Source organism: Panthera pardus, unplaced genomic scaffold (genome assembly GCF_024362965.1).
Source record: "Panthera pardus isolate Hobbes unplaced genomic scaffold, ASM2436296v1 HiC_scaffold_23, whole genome shotgun sequence".
Classification (NCBI taxonomy): domain Eukaryota; kingdom Metazoa; phylum Chordata; class Mammalia; order Carnivora; family Felidae; genus Panthera; species Panthera pardus.
Genome location: NW_026526799.1, coordinates 3,135,705 through 3,163,654, shown reverse-complemented (window position 1 = coordinate 3,163,654; position 27,950 = coordinate 3,135,705). Strand labels below are relative to the sequence as shown.

Below are 27,950 nucleotides of genomic sequence, written 5' to 3'. Positions count from 1 at the left end.
ACATAGGGCTGCAGTCAAATACAGCAGAAAGCTCAAAATTAATAAACACTTAAAAATGGATTTATAAGTCAACACATCATCTGAATTGTTGCTTTCCCCCGGTCTCCACCTCGCCTGTGGATTCATCACAGTGGCTCTGTTAGTCCATATGATCTGAATCACTTGTATCCACGAACTCCCCTTTCATGAAATCCCTTCCCCTGTCTTCAGTCGCCCACTTTTGACTCCTACACAGTAGCGATCAGAGAACCTGCCTTCCACGTCCTACCTATGCAGCCAGCATTTGCAACCTAGAGAGCTGGAAACCTTCTGAAGAAAAAAAAAAAAAAAAAAAAAGCCATAAAGACAGTTTTTTCACGAGCATATATGTGTCAGTGGAGGGAAAGAGTGGTTTGGATAATTCACCTGCCCTTGAAAAAAGGGCAAAAAGAGTGGGTTTGCTCCCTGAAGTTCTCGTGCCCTTGCCCCTAACAGTCCTGGACACTGTCCAAGTAACGGAATAGATTTGGTAGCAAAAACCAAACAAAACACCAGGACCAGACTAACAGAAACGCTGGCCTTTGGTTTTCAAGGCTGGGTGTCCGACCGGCCTTCGCCTTCCTCCCAGATTCCGGCATCTCTGCTGTGACTCACATTCCGATGACACTTAGGAAGCTGTGATCCTAGCAGAGGCTAACGCAGTGCTGAAGCAACCCCAGCACAGCCGTGGAAGCCGCCGAACACTATCTGCATTTAACCTCAACTCATTTCAGGCTGAACCTCCGTCTAGAAGCCCGGTGTCTTTCAAGCCCTCCGTGTGGATGGATTTTGTCCAGTTTCGCCGTGTGCTTTGATGTTGCCAGAATGCTCACTGTTACTCCTCCTTTACTGCAGAGGGATCATCCATGCGGTGTGGGGCCTTCTTACTATCTCTAGTGTCCCATCTTTGTTTCTCTGACAGCTCACTTTGTAACAGTTTTATATCTTCATTGGAACCAGGAAATGAATTTAATCTCACGCTTTTCCAAAAATCCACTGTGGTCGTAGCGATCAGGGCCAGCGTGGTTAGGGTTTTGTGTGGCTGAAAGTAGCCGGCAGTATTCTTCGACCGCTAATGACTCCTGTAGATCAAGGAGCTCTGAATTTTCCCAGAGAAGTTCCCAGCCTGCCTGTCAGGCATAATCAGGGATGTCTCCTAATGCATGTTATGCAGTCTGTCCAGGGCTCTTGGATTCCCACAGATGCTCCAGAGAGCGGAGAGAAATCAAAGGAAAACAGCCAAACACAGCCGCGTGCAGATAGCAGCCCCCGATGCCAGACGGTTTTGTTGTGTTTTCTCAGCTTTCCTGGGGCTCGGGTTCTGTCGTGTCCTTGGTTCAAGGTGGTCGAAGGGCCATTGAATATGCATGAATCAAGTAAAGCTTTCAGAGCAGAAGATCTGTGATATTGTCTGTCCTGACTCCACATTTTAGAAACAAGACAGTGAAAACCCAAGGCAGAGATGGAAAGAGAGCTGGGGTCAGAAATGCATGTACCCCGGGCCCTGGCCACACATTTTTAAAAAATTTTTAGCGTTTATTCATTTTTGAGAGACAGAGCATGAGCAGGGAAGGGACAGAGAGAGGGAGACACAGAATCTGAAACAGGCTCCAGGCTCTGAGCTGTCAGCACAGAGCCCGACGCGGGGCTCGAACTCATGGACCGCGAGATCATGACCTTTGCTGAAGTCGGACGCTCAACCGATCGAGCCACCCAGACGCCCCTGCATTTTTTTTTTTTAACCTTAGACCAGAAAGAAATATCCTTTACAAAAAGTAGAAATGCTGTTTTGGTTAAACTGTTGACATTTTTCTGTAGGAGGTCTAAAAGCCCTTCTGTTCATATAAAAGCAAATGTGAATGAAGAGATAACATGCGGGAGAGAGATCTTTGTGGTGATGAAATAGTGCTGTGTCTCCATCCCGGTGATGTGTGATAAAATGGCATAGGAATGTGCACATTTTACCAATGTTGATTTCCTGGTGTTCGTACTGCAATGTAGTTATTATATAAGATGTAACTGTTCCCTTGGGCAAAACGGTGCATAGGACCTCTCTAGTATTTTTGCAACTTCCTGTGAATCTATATTTCAATATGAAAAGTTTACTTGGAAAAAAAAAAAGCAAGTTCAAAATTCACGGTGGTTTTGTCCAAATAAAAGACTGGGCTTAAGATCTTCTCAATGGATGATCAAATGAGTAACATATCTTTACTTTGAATAATAGCGACATCATGAAAAAGTATGAAGAAAGATGTTTTCTCTTTCCCCTTATTGTGGGAATGGCTCCAAATTGTTGCATAGACCCAATTGGACCTCACACCTTTGTGGACGACTAAAAAGCTTGCATATGTATCCCACCAATCTGAGTCCATGTAAGCTAAGTGGCTATGTTGATATTGTGTTGATATCATTGTGGTAGGGTCCCCTCCCTAAGGAAAAAACAAAAACTCAAGGCAACCTGGCTATACGTGTATGTGACAACATCCCTCACGACCTTGTAACATGAGACCGCTTAATCAGACTGCATGTTTGTGTGTTACCATCTATGGGAGACAAAGAAAGAGAAAGTGTATAAGAACCTCTGCCTCGTGGCGTTCGGGGCTCAGTTCTTCAGGTATGAACTCAACTGAGCGGTGCTGGCACAAATAAAGTTAATTCCTGGAAAGAAAAGCCTCGCTGTCACGACTCTCGGTGCGAGAATCCTGCTACTTCCTATGCTGGTATACGTGTAGTGAAATAATTTTTGAAATAGAACGAATGCTTTCAAGATAGTTCTCTCATTTCACTTCTGTTTTTAAATTTTAGTTATCGAATCAAAAACACTTCAAGGAAGCAAAAGAGAACACAGCTTTAACAGCCCTGGAGTTTTTGTTGTAGAAAACACCACAGTTGAATTTCAGAGGGGCTCGGAGAGGCAGACCTTTAAGATCCCAGGACCTTTGATGGCTGATTTCATTTTCAAGGTACGATGCACCTTTTCTCAAATGTCCTGCATCTGAAGCTCCTCACATCTTGAGTTTTTGAAACACTACGTTTGTTTACCAGGAAGTCATCAGTGATTGTTTCTACACCGAGCACGTATCATGAGTCTTTCCATCTTGGCAGTGGCTTCCTAAAAATTGTTCATCTCCCTCTAGTTTCTGCTTCTCAACCCCACCAGTTAAGGAAAAAAACCTCACTTTTTTTAGGGGAGGGATTGTTTTTGCATTTATAGACTCTGGTTGTGTTCAGTTTCAAACCTCTAAGCGGAGTTTCGTGAAAATGGTCAACGGTTCAATGCTGCATGTCCTAATGTGTTGTGCGTGCTGTCTCCTTGCAGAGAAAATGGGGGCTCATCCCTTTCCTTCCTGGTTTGTTTCCTCAGTTGTATCTCATCACATGCGCTCGTTGGGCACGTCATAGGGGTCCTTCTAAGAACTCTTCTTGTTTCTAACCCTGAGCCTCTGTCCCCTCTCTTGGCGAATCAGGGTGCATCTTTCCTCAGTCAGAGGATATGAAATAGAGTGGCCAATCTATTTCCAAGGTAACACAGTGTGAAAATTCTTCTGATGAAACTGAAAATACCAAAGACATGAAGAAGAGAAAGGGCATTTCCGTGGGTGGTTTTGTCCCAACCCTTTTCAGAAACTCAATCCAAACGAAAATGGAGAAAAGCAAGTAACGGCCCGGAAGGGCTTTACCCGTGCCCTCAATGCCTTCGAAAGACCTGTCCGTGTACCACATAACTATCTGTCACAGAATGTTCCTGGTTGCACACCGATGTCCTGTGCTCCAGATTCAGCCTGCAGTGTGGCCAGCCAGGCGTTGAGCTGCACAGTGTTGTTTCTTTGAGACTGAGTTGTACATGGTCGACATTTAAAAATCGAGGAATTTAACCTAAAACTATCAGCTATTTTTATGCTTCTCTTTAAAATGGGAAGGTGGAACTCCTAGTTCAAAGTTGGTCCTAGCAAGAACTGGCTGCAGCAGGTTACCAGGGGCTTTCCCATCAGGGCACACTCTGTCCGCGCCGTGGTCCCCACTGCTCCCTGTTGTGTTCCTGACTTTGAAGGCATGAGCGTCGGTTCACAGACACGTAGGTTGCCTTTCACAGACACTCCTTGCTGTTCACAGATGTGTAAGTGACTTCTGTGTCAGACCCTTAAAGCATTAAGCCAGTGTTAGTTTTGGACAATCGCATTTTTTTTATTTATTTATTTTTTTTTTTAAATTTTTTTTTTTAACGTTTATTTATTTTTGAGACAGAGAGAGACAGAGCATGAATGGGGGAGGGTCAGAGAGAGGGAGACACAGAATCTGAAACAGGCTCCAGGCTCTGAGCTGTCAGCACAGAGCCCGATGCGGAGCTCGAACTCACAGACTGCGAGATCACGACCTGAGCCGAAGTCGGCCACTTAACCGACTGAGCCACCCAGGCGCCCCGCATTTTTAAAAGGCTTTTGGGAAGTATGATTGTCATCTTCCTTTCCTTCTAGTCTTTCTCTCGGGCGCATTGTTATGCCAAAGTTCTGTGCTGCTTTTGCCCCTGAGGGTTTTCCCATTTGATTCTCAAGTAGTTAAAGTACACCCTTGCATGCACGTGCACACACACACACACGCACACATCTGCACACGCGTGCATGCACACACATGCATGCACACATCCACACACATGCATTCGCACACGCACCCACGTACACTCACATTTGCACACACATGCACGCGCACATCCACACACACACATCCACACACACATGCATTCACACATGCACACATGCACACACATAGGCACCTTTTCTTTTTTTAATCCTGTTTTCATTCCTTCTTAGACAACGTGTGTTCTTCTCAGGTCATCTTGGAGATCTCTGCGTGGGAGGTCCTTGTAAAATGATGGAATGGAAGGAATAGCCACAAAGGTCACCCTTTCAAGATATTGTTTGGTTGCTGCATCAGCATGGAAAATACACTTTTTATTGTCACCATGCATAAAAAAACCACATACACATAAACCATATATTTCTACAGGTTGGTGTGTGTACATTTTTTTTAAGATTTGAGAGGATGTGGGGCACCTGGGTGGCTCACTTGGTTAAGCGTCAGACTCTTGATTTTGGCTGAGGTCATGATCTCATGGTTCATGAGATCAAACCCCACGTCAGGCTGTGTGCTGACAATGCAGAGTCAGCTTGGGATTCTCTCTGCCCCTCTCTCTCTGCCTTTCCTCCCGCCTCTCAAAATAAATAAACATTAAAAAAAGATTTGAGAGGATACTGAAAACATAAAAAAACTGAAAACATAAAAAACGATGGCTATTTTATTTTATTTTTTATATTACTGTTTTTGTCATTTATTTCTTTTTTTAAATATGAAATTTATTGTCAAATTGGTTTCCTGAGAAACGATGGTTATTTTATTTATTTTTTTCAATATATGAAGTTTATTGTCAAATTGGTTTCCATACAACACCCAGTGCTCATCCCAAAAGGTGCCCTCCTCAATACCCATCACCCACCCTCCCCTCCCTCACACCCCCCATCAACCCTGAGTTTGTCTCAGTTTTTAAGAGTCTCTTATGCTTTGGCTCTCTTCCACTCTAACCTCTTTTTTTTTCCTTCCCCTCCCCCATGGGTTTCTGTTAAGTTTCTCAGGATCCACATAAGAGTGAAACCATATGGTATCTGTCTTTCTCCGTATGGCTTATTTCACTTAGCATCACACTCTCCAGTTCCATCCATGTTGCTACAAAGGGCCATATTTCATTCTTTCTCATTGCCACGTAGTACTCCATTGTGTATATAAACCACAATTTCTTTATCTATTCATCAGTTGATGGACATTTAGGCTCTTTCCATAATTTGGCTATTGTTGAGAGTGCTGCTATAAACATTGGGGTACAAGTGCTCCTATACATCAGTACTCCCGTATCCCTTGGGTAAATTCCTAGCAGTGCTACTGCTGGGTCATAGGGTAGGTCTATTTTTAATTTTTTGAGGAACCTCCACACTGTTTTCCAGAGCGGCTGCACCAGTTTGCGTTCCCACCAATAGTGCAAGAGAGTTCCCGTTTCTCCACATCCTCTCCAGCATCTATAGTCTCCTGATTTGTTCATTTTGGCCACTCTGACTGGCGTGAGGTGATATCTGAGTGTGGTTTTGATTTGTGTTTCCCTGATGAGGAGCGACGTTGAGCATCTTTTCATGTGCCTGTTGCCCATCTGGATGTTTTCTTTAGAGAAGTGTCTATTCATGTTTTCTGCCCATTTCTTCACTGGGTTATTTGTTTTTCGGGTGTGGAGTTTGGTGAGTTCTTTATAGATTTTGGATACGAGCCCTTTGTCTGATAGGTCATTTACAAATATCTTTTCCCATTCCGTTGGTTGCCTTTTAGTTTTGTTGATTGTTTCCTTTGCTGTGCAGAAGTTTTTTATCTTCATGAGGTCCCAGTAGTTCATTTTTGCTTTTAATTCCCTTGCCTTTGGGGATGTGTCAAGTAAGAAATTGCTACGGCTGAGGTCAGAGAGGCCTTTTCCTGCTTTCACCTCTAGGGTTTTGATGGTTTCCTGTCTCACATTCAGGTCCTTTATCCATTTTGAGTTTATTTTTATGAATGGTGTGAGAAAGTGGTCTAGTTTCAACCTTCTGCATGTTGCTGTCCGGTTCTCCCAGCACCATTTGTTAAAGAGACTGTTTTTTTTTCCATTGGATATTCTTTCCTGCTTTGTCAAAGATGAGTTGGCCATACGTTTGTGGGTCTAGTTCTGGGGTTTCTATTCTATTCCATTGGTCTATGTGTCTGTTTTTGTGCCAATACCATGCTGTCTTGATGATTACAGTTTTGTAGTAGAGGCTAAAGTCTGGGATTGTGATGCCTCCTGCTTTGGTCTTCTTCTTCAAAATTACTTTGGCTATTCGGGGCCTTTTGTGGTTCCATATGAATTTTAGGATTGCTTGTTCTAGCTTCGAGAAGAATGCTGGTGCAATTTTGATTGGGATTGCATTGAATGTGTAGATAGCTTTGGGTAGTATTGACATTTTGACAGTATTTATTCTTCCAATCCATGAGCACGGAATGTTTTTCCATTTCTTTATATCTTCTTCAATTTCCTTCATAAGCTTTCTATAGTTTTCAGCATACAGATCTTTTACATCTTTGGTTAGGTTTATTCCTAGGTATTTTATGCTTCTTGGTGCAGTTGTGAATGGGATCAGCTTCTTTATTTGTCTTTATGTTGCTTCATTGTTAGTGTATAAGAATGCAACTGATTTCTGTACATTGATTTTGTATCCTGCAACTTTGCTAAATTCGTGTATCAGTTCTAGCAGACTTCTGGTGGAGTCTATCGGATTTTCCATGTATAATATCATGTCATCTGCAAAAAGTGAAAGCTTAACTCATCTTTGCCAATTTTGATGCCTTTGATTTCCTTCTGTTGTCTGATTGCTGATGCTAGAACTTCTAACACTATGTTAAACAACAGCGGTGAGAGTGGACATCCCTGTTGTGTTCCTGGTCTCAGGGAAAAAGCTCTCAGTTTTTCCCCATTGAGGATGATGTTAGCTGTGGGCTTTTCATAAATGGCTTTTATGATGTTTAAGTATGTTCCTTCTATCACGACTTTCTCGAGGGTTTTTATTAAGAAAGGTTGCTGAATTTTGTCAAAGGCCTTTTCTGCATCGATTGACAGGATCATATGGTTCTTATCTTTTCTTTTATTAATGTGATGTATCACATTGATTGATTTGCGAATGTTGAACCAGCCCTGCATCCGAAACGATGGTTATTTTAGAAGGGATAGGTGCTTTGGGGGGAAGTGATCTTAGCTTTATTTACAGTATTCTGATACTTAAAACCATTCTTTTTAATACAACTTTTTAAAATGTTTTTATTTTTATTTTTGAGGCAGAGAGAGAGAGAACATGAGCAGGGGAGGGGCAGAGAGAGAGGGAGACACAGAATCCGAAGCAGGCTCCAGGCCCTAAGCTGTCAGCACAGAGCCTGACGCGGGGCTCGAACCCATAGACTGCGAGATTATGACCTGAGCCAAAGTCGGATGCTCAACCGACTGAGCCACCCAGGCGCTCCTAAAACAATTCTTAACGAGAAGAACACAGTCATATATCACTTGCATAATTAAAAATTCTTTTACACCTTCTGGCCCAAATTCTGTGTTCACCCCCTAATAGAATATATTTCAGTGACATGTTGCCCCAGTCTGAATTAGTACTATCTTCTGTTTTCCTCTCTGGGTTCTGGTTTTCTCAGATTTAATAAACAGTTCTGGGCTTTAACTTCCAACTCCTGGAAAGCTTTTGATCTCTCTTGACGGAAAGGCTTTAAAAAAAAAAAAAAAAAAAATATATATATATATATATATATATATATATATATCCATCAAAGAAGGTGTTGCATACAACTGTCTGAGTCACACATAACTAGAGCCTGATTTTCGTGCCTGCGGCCATTTTCTTTCATAAATGTGGTGTGCGCTTGGTGGGAGAGAATTTGGCAAAATCAGACACCGTGATGAAGCAGTATGACTCTGGTGTTGTTTTTTCCCTGACTTATAAGCTTGTCCAAATAATGTGGGTTTCTAGGAAATATACTTTTCCATCGGTTACTTTTTCTATTCTTTTTTTCCCCCTTTTTTCTTTCTTCTTCTTCTTTTTTTTTTTTTTTTCTGGGAACACTGTACTTTTACCCAGCCTGTGTTGTCGCTAAGGGGGGGAGCTCTGGTTCCGCTCACATCTTCGCGGCTCATCGTACCATCGGGCGTGGCTGCAGTTGGGGAAGTTGAAAGTGCGCATGAGGTCGCCAGCGATGGGCGGCAATGTGTTTTGCTGTATCTCTTCCCATTCCCATCAACCGAGAGCAGCTGGTCTAAAAATGGAACATCTGACTTCAACCCAGGCTGTAGAGAGGAGACCGGCTCTGCCCGCTCAGTGCCAACAGAGCACAGTCATGGGTGCGCCCGGGGATACTGAGGCGCGCTCTTTCATACGGGCACAGATTAGACCTTACTTCTTGGACTTGTAATAAACAGACTGTTAGAAACCATTATATTCTGACATCACGAGTAACCTCTGAAGGCCTCGGTGGGATGTCAGATTCTTCTGTGGCTCTTGTTCAGATTGTAAAGCCTAGCAATCCACTGCACCAGTGAGACCAAAAAAAAAAAAAAAAAAAAGTCTTTCTCCTTTTTCAGAAGCTATATTTTCATGGTTGGACCATTCTTGAAAATGACACTTTTTTTTCCTTCCCAGTGGATTTATGTATTTTTGTTTTCCCGAATGACCTTTTTCTCATGGATGACCTTCGTCACAGCGCCACCGGGTCACAGTATTTTGTGTTAGCGCCCCTCAAGTGTTCGTATTTCGCTTTTCGAATGTGTGTATGCTGCCACCAGGTAGCAGTAGAGAGTCCTGATCAGGTACTTCATGTCTAGGCCGTGTTGATTGGAGGGTACCGTAGGCACTCTCTGTTCCGGGAGAACTTTCTGAACAGTTGCATCTGTGAGTAGATGTTCGTGAATATCAATTTCAGGAGTATGCCCATGAGAACAAAACGAAACGGTTTTGGTAAAGACCTCTCTTTCCATGGTTCACCACTTTGTGCTGGTGCATCCCTCTCTTTTGCAACATATCCATCTTAAGGGAAGGGAAGAAAAAGCTCTTCTTCCTTGTGGTCTGCAACCTTCCTCTTTATTCCAGATACCTGTCATCTTTCTCCCACTCAGATATTTTGTGTGTCTGCGGGAAAAGGTTTTCTGATCTCTCTTGCCACTCATTTTCAGCCAGGCAAGCCCTGCCGTCAGTTTCCCCCAGCCTCAGCTCTAGATACGTGTTATGTTCTCTCCTTACACTCTCTCCTTTCTTTATGGGCAGTTACGAAAGCACCTCTGCGTGATCCAAGGACGCAAATATTTGAAACTGTCTGTCCTCCTTTATTGCAAAGAGCAGGTGTCTGCAGTGTGGTGCAGACAGTGACTGAATTTGCACATTCACGGGTATTTCAGAACACAGCAAGACACAGTTGTGAGGGTCGGTGCCTGTGCTAGGTTCCCGAGGCTCTTGTGAAAGCACCTTTGTAAACTGGGTGGCTTGAAGGACAACAGATAGTCGTTGACTCCCAGTTCTGAAAGCTACAGGTCCAAGATCAAGGTGTGGGCAGCATTGATTCCTTCTGAGGGCTGAGGGAGGGTCTGTTTCATGCCTCTCCCCAGCTGCTTGTGTCCTCGAGCATTCTCCCTTGGCCTTCTCTGTCTGGGCATGTCTGCCTCTGCACCCACATTTCCCCTTTCTCTAAGGACACCAGCCATTTTGGATTGGACCCACCCTAACGACCTCACATTCACTTTACTAGATCTGCAAAGACCCTACTTATTTCTAAATAAGATGGTATTCTGAGGTGCCATGGGTTAAAACTTACACATATCTTTTTGTGGGGGAACCCAATTCAGCCCATACTAGTGCCCAAAAGAAAAGAAAATTGACCTATTTTCATCATGTCCATCGATCAGAATTCCCTCTCGACCTGAGCATTTGCCGTTAACCACAGAGGCAGAGACTTGAAATCTCACCTGATGTTTGCCGTCGTGTGATCTGTTGAGAGAAATTTCTTGGTGAAAGCAGTTCAAATACTGTTCTAGTAGTTACCAGAATTCACAGCTAAATTATACGCGTAAACTGGATACACACATTTATTTAAGAAAGAAAGAAAGAAAGAAAGAAAGAAAGAAAGAAAGAAAGAAAGAAAGAAAGAAAGAAAGAAAAAGAAAGCAAGCAGAGTTTTGTATAAATAGCTAGTCTGTAAATTTTGGAAATTAATTTGAAGTGGCCAAGTAAGGTGGTTGAATCTGAGTATATTTTTCTTACCATTGTTAGAAAATCATTTTCTTAATGAAACGCAAGTAATATACTTCTGCACATGTTAATAGGCACTTCTTCATTGCTGTTCTGTGTACTTGACCGTGTGCCTCGTCAGCACAGCGATCGGCCCTGGGGGTTCGAAAGTGGCGGTTGGTGATTGGGGTTTGTTAGCAGGAATGCGGAGAACGAGCATTGATGTTCAACTTTCTATTATTAAGGTAGGATCTCCTTCCTGCTCTTGTCCTCCCCCTCCTTCTTCGTTTCCTCCTCCTCCTCTTCCTCCTTCAGTTCAGACTTCTGTCTTGAGAGTCAGGCTTATGGAGAGAAATAAGGCTTTTTATAAACTGATTCAGCTCCCATAACGTGTCAAGGACCAAGCTCGGGAGACTAAATCCTAGTGTTTCTTCTTCGGGGTAGGGAGGATGCCCGTTCCCCCGTAAGGCTGAGCCCTGGGCTTAGTGTCCTCAGCACTCCGTGTTCGGGAGAATGTACACTTTCGTGAGGGAGTCCGGCAGGGATGTGCAAAGAGACAGGCTGGAGGAGGTGAGGCCAGGAGACATGTCATGACGGCGGTCACTGTCCAGAGCAGGGAAGCATCTTCACTGGGTTTCAAAGCAAAGGCAGAAAAGGAGCTTATGCTCCACTGTTCATCTAGAAGCCCCAGACGAGGAGGCCCCGTAAGGTATTTACTTCTGTCAGCAACAACCTGGGGGGCCGAGGGGTAAAGGTAGAGCTTCCGTGCCTCTTACTTTGTTCAGGAAAGACCCAGTTTGTGCCTGTGGCTCTGGCTTAGTTCTCAGTGGCCCTTCCTTTCACTCTCAGAATCGTCCTGGCTCAGGCAGTAAAGCGTATGGTGTCCTAGGTAAGGGGCTCGAGGCCAGGCCAGGGACTGGGCGGGAGTGGCAGCCACACCACTAACAACCTGCCGCGCAAGAAGGGCGTGGACCAGGCAGGTCACCAGAGGAGTCCACCATCCCGTGGCCAGGAAACAACACAGCCGAGGCCACTGGTTCTGCAGCTCCCTGCCGTCCTCCCAGTGGCCAGAGGACCCGGCGACAGGATGAGGACCTTCACACACGGATCCAAGCTGTCCCTCCTTTCCCGACTCGGGCGTCCCAAGTGGAAAAGCACCGTGGAGGCGGTCGGTCTGAAGGACAGGACAGCCAAGAGACGGGCCACTTCCCCACCTGACATGACAGGGCGTGGCCTAAAGAGACGCAATGTTAGGTGTCAACTTCTAAACAAATGAACCGGCTTGTAATTACCCTGCATTCAGACTGGAAAGCTAACGTGCAGAGAAGGCCTTGTCCAGACGCTCAGGAGGGTTTTTTATTTCTTGTGAACCTACTCAGCAGGGAAAACTTTTCTCAAGAGCTATGCAACAGACCTTTCACCCGTGTCGTTGACAAGACTTGGGTCATGTGCTCGCTCTCAGCCTTTCCCTGGGCGTTAGTCCTTCTGGGTTCTTCAAGAAGCGGATGCCCTCTTGAAACCAATATTGCACTGTATGTTAAATAACTAAAATTTTTTTATTAAAAATTTATCTTAATGTTTATTTTTTTATTAAAAAAAATTTTTTTTAACATTTATTTATTTTTGAGACAGAGAGAGACAGAGCATGAATGGGGGAGGGTCAGAGAGAAGGAGACACAGAATCTGAAACAGGCTCCAGGCCCTGAGCTGTCAGCACAGAGCCCGATGCGGGGCTCGAACTCACGGACTGCGAGATCATGACCTGAGCCGAAGTCGGCCGCTTAACCGACTAAGCCACCCAGGCGCCCCAATGTCTATTTATTTTTGAAAGCGAGAGAGATTGAGCAGAGGAGGAACAGAGAGAGAGAGAGAGAGACACAGAATCTGAAGCAGGCTCCAGGCTCCAAGCTGTCAGCCCAGCTCGAACAGGCTCCAGCTGTCAGCTGGGCTCGAACTCAGGAACCGTGAGGTCATGACCTGAGCCAAAGTCAGATACTTCACGGACTGAGCCACCCAAGTGCCCCACTAACTAAAATTTAAATTAAAAAAAGAAAAGAAATGGCTTCAAAACAAATAAGTAAAAAAATAAATAAAAATTTTTAAAAAATGTACCAATATTGATTCATCAATAGTAACAAATGGACTGCACCAATGCAAGCTGTTAATAATAAGGAAACCGGTGTGTGTTGGGTTTATTAGAAGTGCTGTACTTTCTGGTAAGTTTTTCACTAAATCTAAAATTGCTCGAAGAAGAAGGAGGAGGAGGAGGAGCAGGAGGAGGAGGAGGAGGAGGAGGAGAAGGAGAAGGAGAAGAAGAAGCTGCCACGAAGACAGGACTAGATGTGCAAGACGTTTATGAGCGGGATACCCATGAGGAAGAGGCAAGATGGCACCAGGAGAGGCCAAGAGAGCTGTCCGGTGGTAGTGAAGATCTGACTTCAGAAGCAGAGGAGAGAGGGAAGGAGAGAAAGTCGGGGGGGAGCATCTTAAACTGAAGGGTGGTCCTGGGGGATTCAGCAAGGCTGCAGGGGAGGCCCTGAGCCAGAGTCCTCTATCACATGGTGTCCCAGGAAATGGCCTGCTTCGGACCCTGGGGCGGGAGCAGCCCACGGGGACCTTGACCTGCCACAGACGCTGCCGAGCCGTTACAGTCTGCAGTTGTGCGAGTGAGAGGCGCATTCTCATGGGTCCCACACCTGCTAAGGCAGCTGTGACCGCCATGGTCACATGGGACAGTCAGGCGCTAAGACACATGGGGGAGGAATGAACACCGGAACAGGCGTGAGCCTTTGGCGGATGGAAAGGGGAAGTGGACATTGGTCAGCAATTAAATGCATCTGCTCCAGCAAGGGCGTCATCTCTTTATGGAGAACATCTGGGTTTAATGCCTTTTCTTCTTCTTCCTCTTTTTTTTCTTTTTCTTTTGGTGATAATGGTTGGGACTCAGAAAACTATTTTAGTCCCTCTTAGGCATATTGATTTATTTAGGGTTCTGTTTTTGAGCCAAGTTTGAAATTTATATTTTGCTAGAGAAATATCCAGTTCGTCTAAGTCTTCCAACTCTTCAAAGGTAATCATGGTGCGTTCCCTTATCATTAAAAAACATCTCCGTTGTACCTGTAACCATGTCTCTTTCATTCCTAAACTTGTTCACTGGTTCCTTGTCTAATTTTCATTTCATTCAAATCATCCAAAGGTTTGCCTCTGAGACAGCCAAGAACCAGATTTTAGTCTTCCTGATTAACTCAGAGTGTTAAAAATATTCAATTTATGTAAATTTTTATTTTTCTTTCTTTTATCTTTACATTAATTTACTTTGGTATTGTATTTTTAGCTTCTGGAGCTCAATTCTTAATTCATTTTATTTTCAAACTTCTTTTTTCTCTATTACATGTATTTAGGGCATTCAGTTTTCCCATTCAGAAGCTCTTAATTTTGTTGTAGTGCAAGCTATAGATTTTTAACTTCATGATTGGACCATTTGTATTTTGGTTAGGAAATCTTTGCCTCGTTCAGGATCAAGGGTTATGAAACTATTCTTCTGTGTTTTTCTCTGGAAGACTTATTGTTTTACTTGTCATATTAAGAGCTGTAATCCACCTAAAATTGATTTTTGCACATGTTGTGAACTATAGTCATTATCTTTTACCACATCTATCCACTGACCCAGAACCATTAGGTGAAAAGATGGTCCTTTCTCCATTTGTCTTACATTCAAAACTATATGTGTGTGGGGGTCTGTTTCTGGAGTCTGTTGTGTTTCATTGATGTGTCTGTGAGTACCATTGTGACTTAATTACTGTAGCTTTGAAACAAGTCTTGATATTTGCTAGTGTGTGTTCTCCCACTTTGTTCTTTTAATTTTTTTTTTTTTAATGTTCATTCACTTTTTTGAGAGAGAGAGACAGAGCGTGAGCAGGGGAGAGGAAGAGAGAGAGGGAGACAGAGAAACCAAAGCAGCCTCCAGGCTCTGAGCTGTTAGCACAGAGCCTGACGTGGGGCTCGAGCTCACGAGCTGTGAGATCATGACCTGAGCTGAAGTCGGACACTTAACCGACTGAGTCACCCAGGTGCCCCTCCCACTTTGTTCTTAAAGATGATCTTTGATCTTCTTGACTCCTTGCACTTCCATAACAATTTTTAAGTACGCCTGTCAAATTTTATAAGATTCTTTTGGATTTCAATTAGAATTGCATTGAATCTATGTGTCAATTTGGAGAAAACAGAAAACTTTCCCATCCCAATTTTTCCAATCCATAAATATGGTATCCCCACCCATTTATTTAATTTAAAATTTTTTCTCTCAATAACATTCATAATTTTCAGTGTATAAGTCGTATATTCTAAGTTATTCCCAGTTGTTTGGTGTTTTGGTGTTATTATAAATGAATTTTTAAAATTTTCTATTTATTTGTACTAAAGTGATGGAAATCTAACTGATTTTTGTATATTGGCACTGTATTCTTGCTATATTAACACTTATTAATTCTAATAGTTTATAGATTCTTTTGGACTAGGTATATGCAATTCTGATACCTGTAATGATGATAATTTTGTTTCTTCTTTTCCAACCCGTGTATATTTTATTTATTTTTCTTGCTATATTGTACCACTTAGGACATTTGGTATGATATTGAGTAGATTTAGCGACAGCAACTATTTTGTCGTGCTTCTCATTCAGAGGCAAAGGGCTCTGTAATTCTTCATCATGTTTGATGTTTGCCATGAGGTTTTGATAGTTTATCTGATGAAAGAAATCTTTTTCTAACTTGCTTCCATTGTCGCATACAAGTGTGGAATTTTTTCAAATGCATTTTCTACATCTTTTGAAGTGATCGTATATTTTTTCCTTTAAGATCGTGAACTGTTGATGTTTAAATGTTAAACCCATCTTACCTTCCTGTAATAAACTTCACTTGATTATTATCATTAGTATAATTTATTACTAGCATTTACTTATATTTATTGTTTTATTATTAATAAAAAGGATTAGCCTTTTATGTATCACTGGGTATAATTTTAAATTATTGTATTTATGATTTTTTTGGTGGCTTTGTTCTGGAAGAGGTTTTCTTTCTAATACTGTATTCGTGTCAGGTCTTGGGTATTGATTTATACTGGCTTTACAAAACAAGTTTAGAAATATTTCCTCAGTTTTCATTCTTTGCAACGGTTTGTTTAAAATTGGTGTCATTTCTTCTTTAAATATTGGGAGATATTAAGCAGTACATTTTTAGAAGTATGCATTCAGTGTCTTTAAAATATACACAACTATTCATACTTTTAGTTTCCTTTTGTGTCAGTTTTATTTCAAGGACTGTCTACGGGTGCACCGTATTTTATTGCACTTTGTAGATTTTCTTTTTTCTTTCTTTTCTTTTCTTTTCTTTTCTTCTTCTTCTTCTTCTTCTTCTTCTTCTTCTTCTTCTTCTTCTTCTTTTTTCTTTTTACAAATTGCCACAAAGGTTTATGACATTCCTGAGTTGAACAAGTGTAGAGGTGCAATTTTCCCAACATTTGCTCATTTTGTGTTTCTGTGTCACATTTTGGTACTTCTCACAGTATTTCAAACTTTTGTATTATTACTATATTTGGGATGGTGATTTATGATCAGCGATTACAAGCCGCTGAAAGCTCAGATGGTTGTTAGCATTTTTTAGCAAAAAAGTATTTTTAAACTAAGGTACACACATTGTTTTCTTAGATCTAATGCTACAGCACACTTAATAGACTACAGTGTAGTGTAAACATAACTGGGAAACCAAAAACTTCATTTGACTCGCTTTGCTGTGATATTTGCTCTGCTGGTCTGGAAGAGAACCCACAATATCTCCAAAGTTCAACTAACTTTTTAAAGGTTATTGGCAGAGATCTTTTCATATTATCTTCTTACTGTTTCTTCATTGTCTCCTGGATCTGTAGTGAGTCATTTTTCTCATTCCTGAGACCGATTATTTGTCCCTACTTTCTTTTTAACTTGATCGGTCACTTTGGAGGGCTATCACTTTAATTAGACTTTTCACAGAAACACCTTTTCGTTTACGTTATTTACATTTTAGTGCAGTTTCCTTTCCGTATCGTTAATATCCAGTCTCATCTTTGTTATCTCCGTCCTTCTTCTGTCTCTGGATTTAATAAGCTGTTACCTTTTTATCTTTTCTAGTTGGAGGTCAGGTCATTGATTTTCATCCTTTTTCCCCCCATAACACATGTATTTAAGGCTATGAATTTCACTCCAATCATTCCTTATATTTTATTATGCAAATGTTGATGTGAAATCTTTTCCATCATCATTCAAATCGTATTGTAGTTTTCACAGTGATATATTCCTTGACTTAAAGAATATTTAGAAGTATACTCTCCAAGTATGTAGGAATTTTGCAGTAATCTCATTCTTATTTTATTTTAGAGAGTATGAGCATGGACAAGGGAGAGGGCAAAGGGAGAGAGAGAAAGACAGAGAGAGACTCTTAAGAAGGCTCCATGCTCAGTGAAAAACCTGACGTCGGGCTCCATCTCATGACCCTGAGATTATGACCCGAGCCGAAATCAAGAGTTGGACTGAGCCACCGAGGCACCCCACTCATTATTACTTTATCGCTTCATTCTACTATAGTCAAAGAACATATTCTATATTATGTCAACTTTTTTGAAATCTGTTAAAACTTAATTTGTGGCTCAGAACATAGCAAATATTAGAAGATATGATGTGTGGTCTCCTGTTGTTGGGCACAGTGTCCATACGTCAATGTGGTCATGTTTATTAATGGTTTTATTAAAAATTGTAACCTTACTGGTTTTTGTCTGCTCATTCTGTTAGTTACCACAAGAGATATGGTAAAACTACCACTGTGACTGTTACCTTTATCTAATTTTTTTTTCTATTCTTGTTAATTTCAAATTATTTATCTTTGAGGCTAGGTTGTTAGGTACGTTCACATTTAGAGTCGTTACGTCTTCTAGTGACTTGACCACCTTACCATCATGAAACTATTTTCTATTAGTGCATTGTCTTCTGGCTTCCACTTACTCTTAAGAAGCCAGCTGTCAGTCTTATTTTTGTGCCTTAGAAGGTAATGTGTCTTTCTCCCTGTCTGCTTTTCAGTGTTTGCTCTTTGGTTTTCATCAATTTTTTAAGATTGTTTACGTATTTATGTATGTATTTATTTATTTAGCAAGCACACACACAAGCTGGGGAGGGGCAGAGAGAAAGGGAGAGAGAGAGAGTCCTAAGCATATTCCATGCTGTCAGCACAGAGCCTAATGTGGGGCTCGATCCTGTGAACCATGAGATCATGACTTGGGCTGAAATCAAGAGTCGGACGCTCAACTGACTGAGCCTCCCGGGTGCCCCTGGTTTCCATCAGTCTGACTGTGATGTAATTAGTGACTTTCTTCTGCTTGAGGTTTGTAGAGCTTCACAGCCATGGCTTGATATCTACCATCACTTTTGGAAGATTCTCATTGATTACCTCTGCAGATATAGTTTCTATGCCATTCTCTGTGTTCACTTTCTCTGGGACTATACTTACACCTGTCATGCCTACTTTCCGCTTCCTTCTTACGTGTCTGTTTACTGATTCTCTCTTTAATTGTATGCAATCCAGGGGTCAGCAGATCCTGGCCAGCAAGCAGAGTGGAGTTTTACTGGAACACAGCCACAGCCATTTGTTTACAGGTTGTCTGTGGCTGCCTTTTCCCTGTGCCAGCCAAGTCAAATCACTGTAATGGGGACTACAAATCACTGTAATGGGGACTATGTCTGCCTTCCGATTCTTTACAAAAATATTTGCCGAGCCCCAGTCTAATCCATTGTCAAGGCTGTCCATTGCGATACTGATTTAAGTTACTGTGCCTCGTTCTCCTAGAATTGCCACTTTATTTTTGTGGCTTCTCTGTTTCTAGTGAAATTCTCTGTCTTGTCACTTAACTTCTTAAGCATTTTCACCACCCTACCTTAGTCCAGGCTTTCTAAAAAACAAGAGCCCAAGGAGGGAGCCATGTGCTAACGCTGAGGTTTTAAGACCCTGGCACCGTATGGGGTATTGTGAAACACGACCTGAAGCCACAGCTAGAATTTCAGGGGTTGGTAGCCGTATAAGTAGGTGTTTAAGTTTCTATCTGGTGATGCCACTATTTGGATATTCTGTAATTCCATTTATAGCGTATTCCACCTTTTCTGTTGGTTGTTAAATCTTATTTTTTGTGTGTGCCTGGTTATTTTTAAGTTTTTCTGTATATAGGGGGTGAAAGATTATAGATACGATCTGAGACTGGATTAATTTCTGCTTCTGGAAGACAGGTTAGCAGCCAGTTACCTTCAGCCAACAAGCGATTGAAATAATTGGAACCTGGCGTTCATTCCCTTTGAAAAGTGGCCTCCTTCCAGTTCCTACTTCTTGCTAGGATAGAGCTTTCTGGGGCTCCCAGTTGGGCACATGGGGCATTTACTGGTACCCCCCTCGGCTTGGTGGGCCTCGAGCTCCAGTGTTTGTTCTCAGACTCATGAGTCCGATGACAGCTCTGCTCAGCTTCTCAGCCACTCAGTCACCACTTGCACGATGGAAAATGCCGGGAGCAGAAATGTGGTGCCAGAGGTGTTGCCAATGTCACGCTCGCCTCTCTGGGCTTCCTTTGTGTCTGGGGTCTTGTCCCTGCAAACGCTCACTGGCGTGGTCGCTCTCTGATGCCTTCAGATACATCAGAAATACATTTTAGGCGGAGCTCTCACTCTCTCTGGCAGGATGCATCAGAGACCAGCCATTCTTCCACAGCCAGAGCACAACCCTTTCGAAGTGTTTCGTGCCTCTGTGACGCTGTGCATCCCGCCCTCCTTCCCCCCACCTCTCCTCCCCCCACCTCTCCTCCCCCCACCTCTCCTCCTCCCACCTCTCCTCCCCCCACCTCTCCTCCCCCCACGTCTCCTCCCCCCACCTCTCCTCCCCCCCACGTCTCCTCCCCCCATCTCTCCTCCCCCCACCTCTCCCCCCCACCTCTCCTCCCCCCACCTCTCCTCCCTGACAGCGTCTCGTGCTAGAGTGTTTTACCGTTTTGTGATCAAGTACATCCACATATTATCTTTTAGTCAACTCTTACTTATGTTTATGAATCAGCTTTACTGACTGATTTCATCATTACTGCTTCTTGCATCTACTCCCTCCTGCTTTTATATTTGCTCGTGTTCAATACCTTTTAATAGTTTTTTCCCTTTTTTTTCCAGTGAGGGTCTCAAGGGGTACCGTTTCAGTCATTCTGTGTCTGAAGATATCTCTGTTTCACTGGTTCTGATAGATAATTTGATCATCGATTGCTCATAGATTGACCATTGGTCTTTGTTGATTGATAGTTTAGTTACAAAATTCTAGACAAAAAGTTATCGTTGCTCGGCACTTTGAAGGTGTGATTTTGCTTTCTTGCATCCGGTATTGCCTATGAGAAATCGGATGCCAGTCTGATTCTCACTGTTTCATAGTAATCTTTTTTTTTTTCCTTTCTGACAACTTTTAAGATTTTTCTTTATCCTGGTTGTTGTACTTTTTAAAAATGCCTGCCCAGAACATTTTTAAACTGAGTACACCTGTCTTTCTCAAGGTCTAGGAAATTCTCAGCAATTATATCATCCAATATTGGCTTTTCATTATGTCCTCTGTTGGGTCCCCCACTTGAAGTCCCTATGAGCGTTGGCATTTCTGGACGGATCCTGCGTGAACTCTATTTCTTTTTCTCCTCTCCTTGCATTCTGGGGTTTCCCTTGGTTCACTCATTTGTTCAGTCAGGAGGGCAGAAAAGAAAAAAGTAGGAGGAGAACGTGCTCATTGAGTGTAATCCCTCAACAGTATCTTCCCTCTTCCGTCCGCTGGCTCACGCACGGTGGCACCCCTTCTCTTTAGTTAGATGCTGGAACGCTCGAGTATGAACACCACATATTTGTGTACATTTGCGTTTCTCCAGTTGTGCTTTCCAGAAGACCTTTTTGGAGGGATTTGCGTAAAGATGAAAGTGTAAGAATTATTGCACGTGTTAAGAACTCCAGGCATGTGGCATGGTGCAAACAAACCCAGACTGTCTCAGCCCCTGCTCTCATGGAAATTAAACTCAGATGTATCAGGTAGAAAAAAAAAAAACAGAAGTTACGCGAACAAACAAAAAAAGGCCACCTACACGTTTGAGAACTCCCTTCCAGGCATGGAGTTGTCTGGAAAAATGACTCTGGGGAGCCTGGTTGAAGGTCTTCTGAGCCCCCCTCTGTGGCAACCCCGAATGAAGTGTTATCACATGTTAGAATTTTTGGAAACTTCATGTGCCGGAGTTGGTCGTGAAAGATCTGAAGATCCGAGATTGCATACCTCAGTGAAGTACATTGATCTCCTTTGGAAAGCCGTGGGAAGTGTTAGACCGTTGCATGTAGATGTGTCACCATGGTTCTCTGTGTCCAGACCAGGTACACGGTGGCCAAGGACAGTGTGGCCCAATTCTTCTTCTATCAGCCGATCAGTCATCAGTGGAGACAAACCGACTTCTTCCCCTGCACTGTGACATGTGGAGGAGGTGAGGCACAGACTTCGTTCCTGAATGTTCCGAGCTCAGAGTTAGAAATGACGTACCTGTGCGTTTTTTTGAAGCTGACTGTAACATTGGTGTGGTGACGGGTGATGAGTGATCACGCGGCGTCCTGCCCAGCAGCCTGGACCGCAGTGGTGTGAACGGATGTGTGTTTGCCTTTATTCTTGGAGACAGGTGCAACAGTCTAGACAGACTTCTAGCAAAAAGCTGGAGACCTGTTTATGTGTGTCCTTGCGTTTCTTGTCTTAAGTGTCTGTAAAGCATGCATTATTTTTAATTTTCCACGGAAAACCTGAAAAACAGACCAAGCAGCTTGGTGAATGGGTCGCGTTGGTTCTAACATTTAGATTTCCACCCGTCCTCCCTCAAGGTAGGTGCCTTAGCATAAATTACCAAAAGGAGAAAGGGTAGCCGCTGAATGGTAAGGGGAAACTCCTGCCCGCTGCTTGCTTAGTTCAAGGATTTCACAGACAGTGAAGGAAGGTTCTGGGCTCCACACACGTGCTACACGTATTTACAGGCTCAGGTGGCGGGAAATCGGCTGTTTAACATGGAGAAAGCGTCTGCCTGGAGGAAAGGAGGCCTCCAGAGCCTCCGTTATAAGTCTCTTTTAATAAACTGAACTTTAAAATTGAAGAATAAATGGTTCTGAGCTCGTGCCAACACATGAACCGTGGTTCCTTGAATTGCTAGAGGGCCTTATGTGGATAACTTCCCCTAAAAGCACCAGGCAGCAGTGTTGGGCATTTCCATGTATCCAGCCACGTGCTGGGGTGTTCATCTTCACATTTATTCTTGCAAACAACCTTAAGAAAGGTCTCTTTGCGTGGCTGTATTATGTGTGAGCAAACCGAAACGTATTAGAGGTAAAGGACATACCCCCCGTTTGCTCAGCTGGTGACCAGCTCCCTCTGAGCCCCCAGCTGAGTGTCCCCAGTCACTTCTGCCTTTCCTCCTTTAAACTCCAGGCTTCAGGTATCAGGGACGCCTTCGGGTTCCCGGGAATCTGTATCTCAGGACTCTCTCCTCTGGGATTTAGGCTCCCTGTGAAAGCAGCAGGCAGGTGCTTTTGTGGGGAGCACTTAGCCCAGACCCCAGAAGGAGCTTGTGTTGCCGAGAAGGAAAGAGAAACAGTCTAGGGGGTGAATGGGGCTCTGGAAACCAGCTAGAAAGTTAGTCTTCCCAGCCATTTCTTCCTAGACTTGGCTTGGGCAATAGACCACTAGATTATGATTCTACAGCAGTGGTTCTCAAAGTGGGGTCCCCGGGCCAACAGCATCAGCATCACGTGGGAACTTGGTGGAAATACAGATTCTTGGGCCCCACCCTGGACCTACTGAATGAGAAACTCTGGGAATGGGGCCCATTAATCCTTTTCAACAGTCCCTCCCCAGGAAATTAGGGTACACATTCAAGTTTAAGAATCTTTGGATATCAGCTGTAGCCATATTAATCACTGCTTTTGCCATATCTGTGTCACCCCTGCACTATTATTTACTTGAGGTTTTTTCTTTAAATGGATGTTTTAAGAAATTTAAATAGAGGCATCTGGGTGGCTCAGCTGGTTAAGTGCCCAACTTCAGCTCACGTCGTGTTCTAATGGTTTGTGGGTTCGAGCCCCGCGTTGGGCTTTGCACCGACAGTGTGGAGCCTGCTTGGGCTCTGTCTCTTTCCTCTCTCTCTGCCCCTCCCCCTCTTGCTCCTTCCCAAAATAAATACAAAATAAATAAAGTTAAAAAATGTTTAAATAAACATATTCACAAAAACAAGTTAATTTTACCTTGAGGAGGCAAACTGATCTCCTGCCATAAATAGAACACGATCACAAAAATAAATATGACTTAAACACAATGCTGGAGATCATCTTTAAGTCCCTACCAGCGCTAACATTCTCTCGGTGTTCCTCGATTCCACCGAAAGTGAAAATGTATTTTGCTGAACATTACAAGCATTGTTCCGAGGCAGAGACTCCTTCAGAGCTTTGAGTCACCGACCTTGCGTCGGTGACCGCCAAGGAAACTCTTGAAACACATTTGATCTCGTTGAAAGCTGATTGAGGGAAAACAGTGTTGGGAGTTGAGACCGTGATCTGCGTAAATTCAGTGAGTCTCTCCAAACCCGGGCCTCAGACTCATTTTGGCCAAACTCGTTCTCCGAAAATGGCATGACGACATTTCCATCAAGAGGCAGGGTGGCCACAGAGCTGAAGTTCAGGGACTTGGACTCACTTCTTGGCTTTGCCACCGCTTAGCTCTGTGCCATCTCTGAACCTCAGTCTGCTCATCCATAAAACAGGATGATGCCCCTTGCAGCACTGTCGGGGAACAAAATGAGAGGACACGGGTCAAGGAGCCTAATATAGTGTGTGGCAGTTAATGGGTACTCAGGAAATACCTGTTATGTCCGATTCTAAAGAAACCTGAATTTTGTTAAAAATTCAGCACGATCGACAGGGTTGTGGCCGCCCCCCCTCCTGGCATTCTCCGGTGGTGGGTTATGAGATACATACATGACTCAATGCTCTCAGGGTGAGTGGGACATACCCACAGATTCCCTACCTGCATGTGTTATATCCAGAAGCAGAATCCCACCACCTTTGAGTCAAGTGGACCATGGTTCCAGAGATGACCGTCTCCCATGGACCCCCAAATGAAAGCAAAGAGCCGGCAGCGGTGGGGGGGGGGTATTCTTACTCAGCAAGTAGACAAAGATCTCTTTCTTTTTAATGTCTCCCCTCTCCCACCTAATCACTCAGAGAGACATTCCCATTCAGGCACATAAGAAAAAAGAGGCACTTTTTCACTCTGGGAGGGACATTGGGAATGGGACTCGGCTTAGTCAGTTCGTTAAATTCTTGGGAGGGAAACAGATGTGCCTCATACTCAGGTGCGGAAGGAAAGACAGCCCTGCTGGAGCCATAAATGGGAGCACCTGGCAGGGAAACTGTCCGCCAGAGGCAGCAGTGGCTGTAAGAACAGAAGGGAAACTTTAGGCTGCTCTTGGGGTTCCCTCTACGGCCTGCCGTTTTCCGCACACAGGCAGAATTTCAATACATTGGTTCATAACATAGGAAGGCAACCTGCCTTATTTCCTTCGCTTTCAGTTATCTCTGTACCTCTGTCAGATTAAAGAGGAAAATTAATCGTCTCTCCTTAAATTATAAACACCTGTATGCTTTTTGTCTCCTAGAAGTATGTTTCCATTTAGAACAGAGGTGTTCCTTTGCTTCGAGGAGGTATAGTCTCGTTCTGTACTTGTTTTGGAGGAAGTAAACACACACACGTAAAACCCACAAGGAAAGCATTACCAGAGTTTAATTGCATTACTAATCAAGTCGCCACGATTTGTGTAAATGCCATTTCTGAGTTGTTGGGTCATCAGGCAGCTTGGTTCTCTGCTCCCTAAGGTACTGGGATGCCGGGCTTTTCTGCCTTGCCTGTAGTCATCTACGCGGGACTCTGAAGCTCAGTCTGGAGACAGTACTGGATTGATTGCCCCTGCCATCTGATATTGTAGACTTTCTGGCAGATATTGGCACCCGAGTCGCATTTTATTGACTCCATTTGGATTTTCGTTCTTGCGGTTTCAACCTTGCTTTTCATAACGCATACCAGTCCGTCCTTCCCCACGCCGTGTACGTCCAAGCCATGGCTTGCGGAATGCTGTCTAGTGGTTTATAAAATCAGATTCCTCTCGGCAATCAGGCCCTTAAATGTATTTTTAGACCTTTAGACCAACTGGCTGAGGCTGAGAGCTTAGCTTCGAGCCTTTTTTTTTTTCCTGAAGAGCTCATTCTGCTTTTGAAAAATTGCCTTTTTTTTTTTTTTCCTTTTAAACTTAGTATGACACTTATGTAGTGACAGGAAGCCTGGGATCAGATCTTTCAGGAAGTAGAAGCATCATTTTGTGAGTTGTTTTTTAAATCTACGGCACTCATCCATTTGGAACGCTCACTTTCCTCAGAGACTGTGCAATTTGAAATTCACAGAATCGAGAGTGAGTTTTCATCCCTTCTGCTCTGAAGGATTTTGAGGCAGGGGGCGGTGTAGGGGATGGACTTTGTTCCTCCCAGTATGGACAGTGCTTACTTCCCCAGTTAGAGAAGTTCGTTGGCATCCGAGGTGCCCCAGGTGCCCCCGGACAGCAAACAAGTAAAACGCAGTGTCCCCAAGCAACAGGATATTGTGCTGTGGAAGGAGGCACCGACCGGGGCACGTGGGTGGCTCTTAACAGTGTCGTGCCGAGTGAGAAAAGGAGACAATAGAACAAGATTTAAAGTACCCATCTAGTTACAACAGGCACACACAAGCAACATTGCATAAGGCACATGCGGATTTGAGAACATGTAAACAAGAAATAGGGGTCTCTGGGGGAGTCAGGATGGGAATAGTAAAACCAGAATATGGGGAAACAGGGGGCCCATGGCGCAGGGCTGTGGGGACATTCGGGAGACCGGCCAGCAAGTGACCTTCCGCCCCGAGGTCTGAGCATTCCGTAAAGGAGTCCCTTGCCACTTTCTCGTTAAAAGTGCTAAGACAGGGCGCCTGGGTGGTGCAGTTGGTTAAGCATCTGACTCTTGATCTCAGCTCAGGTCATGATCTCACAGTTTGTGAGTTCGAGTCCCACATCGGGCTCTGCACTGATGTTGCAGAGACTGCTTGGGATTATGTCTCTTCTTCTCTCTGACCCTCCCCCTGCTTGTGCGTGCTCGCTGTCTCTCTCTCTCTCTCTCTCTCTCTCTCTCGGCCACACATCTTCATCATCTTAGAAGAACCTGAAGATCATTAGAGCCCACAAACCAACCCATTTCCCGGACTGAGCCACCCGATGTTTCTGCCTCAGTTGGACCATGTAAGGACCCGGGCACTGCTGTGTGCTAGAAGCTCCCAGCGATTGCCCTGCATAGTCAGGGATGAGAACCACGGAGTTAAGTTTCTTCTGGGGGAGGAAGAGTCGTGCCAAGGGATCACTGCCGCGGGAACACGACACAGTGCGATATTCACAGGTGCCTTTTCTTTTTCCCATTAGGCTACCAGCTCAACTCGGCCGAATGTGTGGATATCCGCTTGAAGAGGGTAGTTCCCGACCATTACTGCCATTACTACCCCGAAAATGTGAAACCCAAGCCCAAACTAAAGGAGTGCAGCATGGATCCTTGCCCTTCGAGGTCTGCGTCATTGCCCTTAGTGTTTACTCTAAAAAGAAATCAGCCAACCGCCACCAAGACCAGTCCATGTTTGCAGAGTGACATTTGCACTGTGCGACCTTGAACACACGCAGGTGGCAGCTACCCGCGTCCGTAGCCCCGCTCAGCGGGGACGAGGCTCGCCAGTGCACACAGCCCTGCACTCTCCTGTCTGGCTGTGCGTGCATGTGCCCTGATATTCACCCCTCTGTAAGGACCCTCCGTGAGCATCTACACACACAAAAGGGAAGCTCTCTCCATCCAAGTACGATGTCTTGTCCATCTGCCAGTCATAAATATCTTGAACTCACCGTTTTCACTTTTAAACTGGGTCGCCCGTTACCCCGTGCTGACTTTCGAAGCGTTTGCATTAAGTTCAGTATAAATAATGCATTGCTCAAGCAAGTAAGAAGTTTCAATGCCAAGGCAGAAAAGCGATGCATAAACTATCCCGTTGCATAATTTAGTACCTGCTGACTTGGACTGCCTGGGGAAGTTTCCTGGCTTTCCTACAGTATCTTAAAATAACAGCCACAATATCAAGTCCTAGAATCCCCCAGACAGCTGCCAGCTGGCTGAGGCAGAAGTGTGCAAATGGAAAAGGAAGCATTCTCAGTGGATTTCATTTCCTGTCACTGAACTGCCCATTTCCTGGAATCCCAGGTGAACATAATTATGAATAGAGACCTTTTCAAAGGACAGCTTCTATGAAATAAAATGTCTTGCTAAAGAGTCTACTAAAATGATAGCATGTTAATATCATTAGCATACCAAAATAACCTTCTTAGATGATGGAAAGTAGGTTTATCTGAATGAAGAGATGCTCTTCCCTTTGATTAATTCATAGCACTGGTTTCTTTATTTCCGTGTAACTGGAGATGGCGTGTGCCACGGATGGTCCCGAAAACCAAAAAAGATGGTGGGAAGTTTTGGGGAAGGGTTCACAGCACTTGTCATGTTTCGTCTTCAGTCTGAAAGGGCTCTGTCTTTTGGGAGGTCAGATCTGTATGGGTTACATTAATATGTCGATTGATTTAGAAATGACACTGTCACCGTGATTTCATTTGTAGCGACGGGTTTAAAGAGATCATGCCCTACGACCACTTCCAACCTCTCCCTCGGTGAGTTACGTGTTTCCGTTTTCCACTCTGTGATTTGCTCTAAGTAGTTTGCAAGGAACTGTAGTATCTGTAGCAACAGTCCAAAATATAAGAGGGACAGATACTAGATCCTTTACGAGGAGCTACGGGCAAACAGACTTCAACTCCATAAGGAAGATGTGTCAAAGAATCGGATGGAATACACTGCCTCCAACGGTCACGTCTCCCATCAGTGGGGATGTCCGGCCGTTAGAGAGGGAGCTCAGG

General features: G+C 43.8%; 1 protein-coding gene across 3 annotated transcripts in view; it reads left to right on the top strand.

Moving 5' to 3' along the window:
* ADAMTSL3 (ADAMTS like 3) overlaps positions 1-27,950 on the top strand; it is a 350,523-nt gene that overhangs the window by 190,843 nt on the left and 131,730 nt on the right. For all 3 annotated transcript variants that reach the window (XM_053888620.1, XM_053888619.1, XM_053888621.1), the window contains 4 exons: positions 2,824-2,981; positions 21,272-21,383; positions 26,427-26,565; positions 27,654-27,704. In XM_053888620.1, coding sequence (XP_053744595.1) covers positions 2,824-2,981; positions 21,272-21,383; positions 26,427-26,565; positions 27,654-27,704 — 460 coding nt within the window. The remainder of the gene's footprint in view (positions 1-2,823; positions 2,982-21,271; positions 21,384-26,426; positions 26,566-27,653; positions 27,705-27,950) is intronic.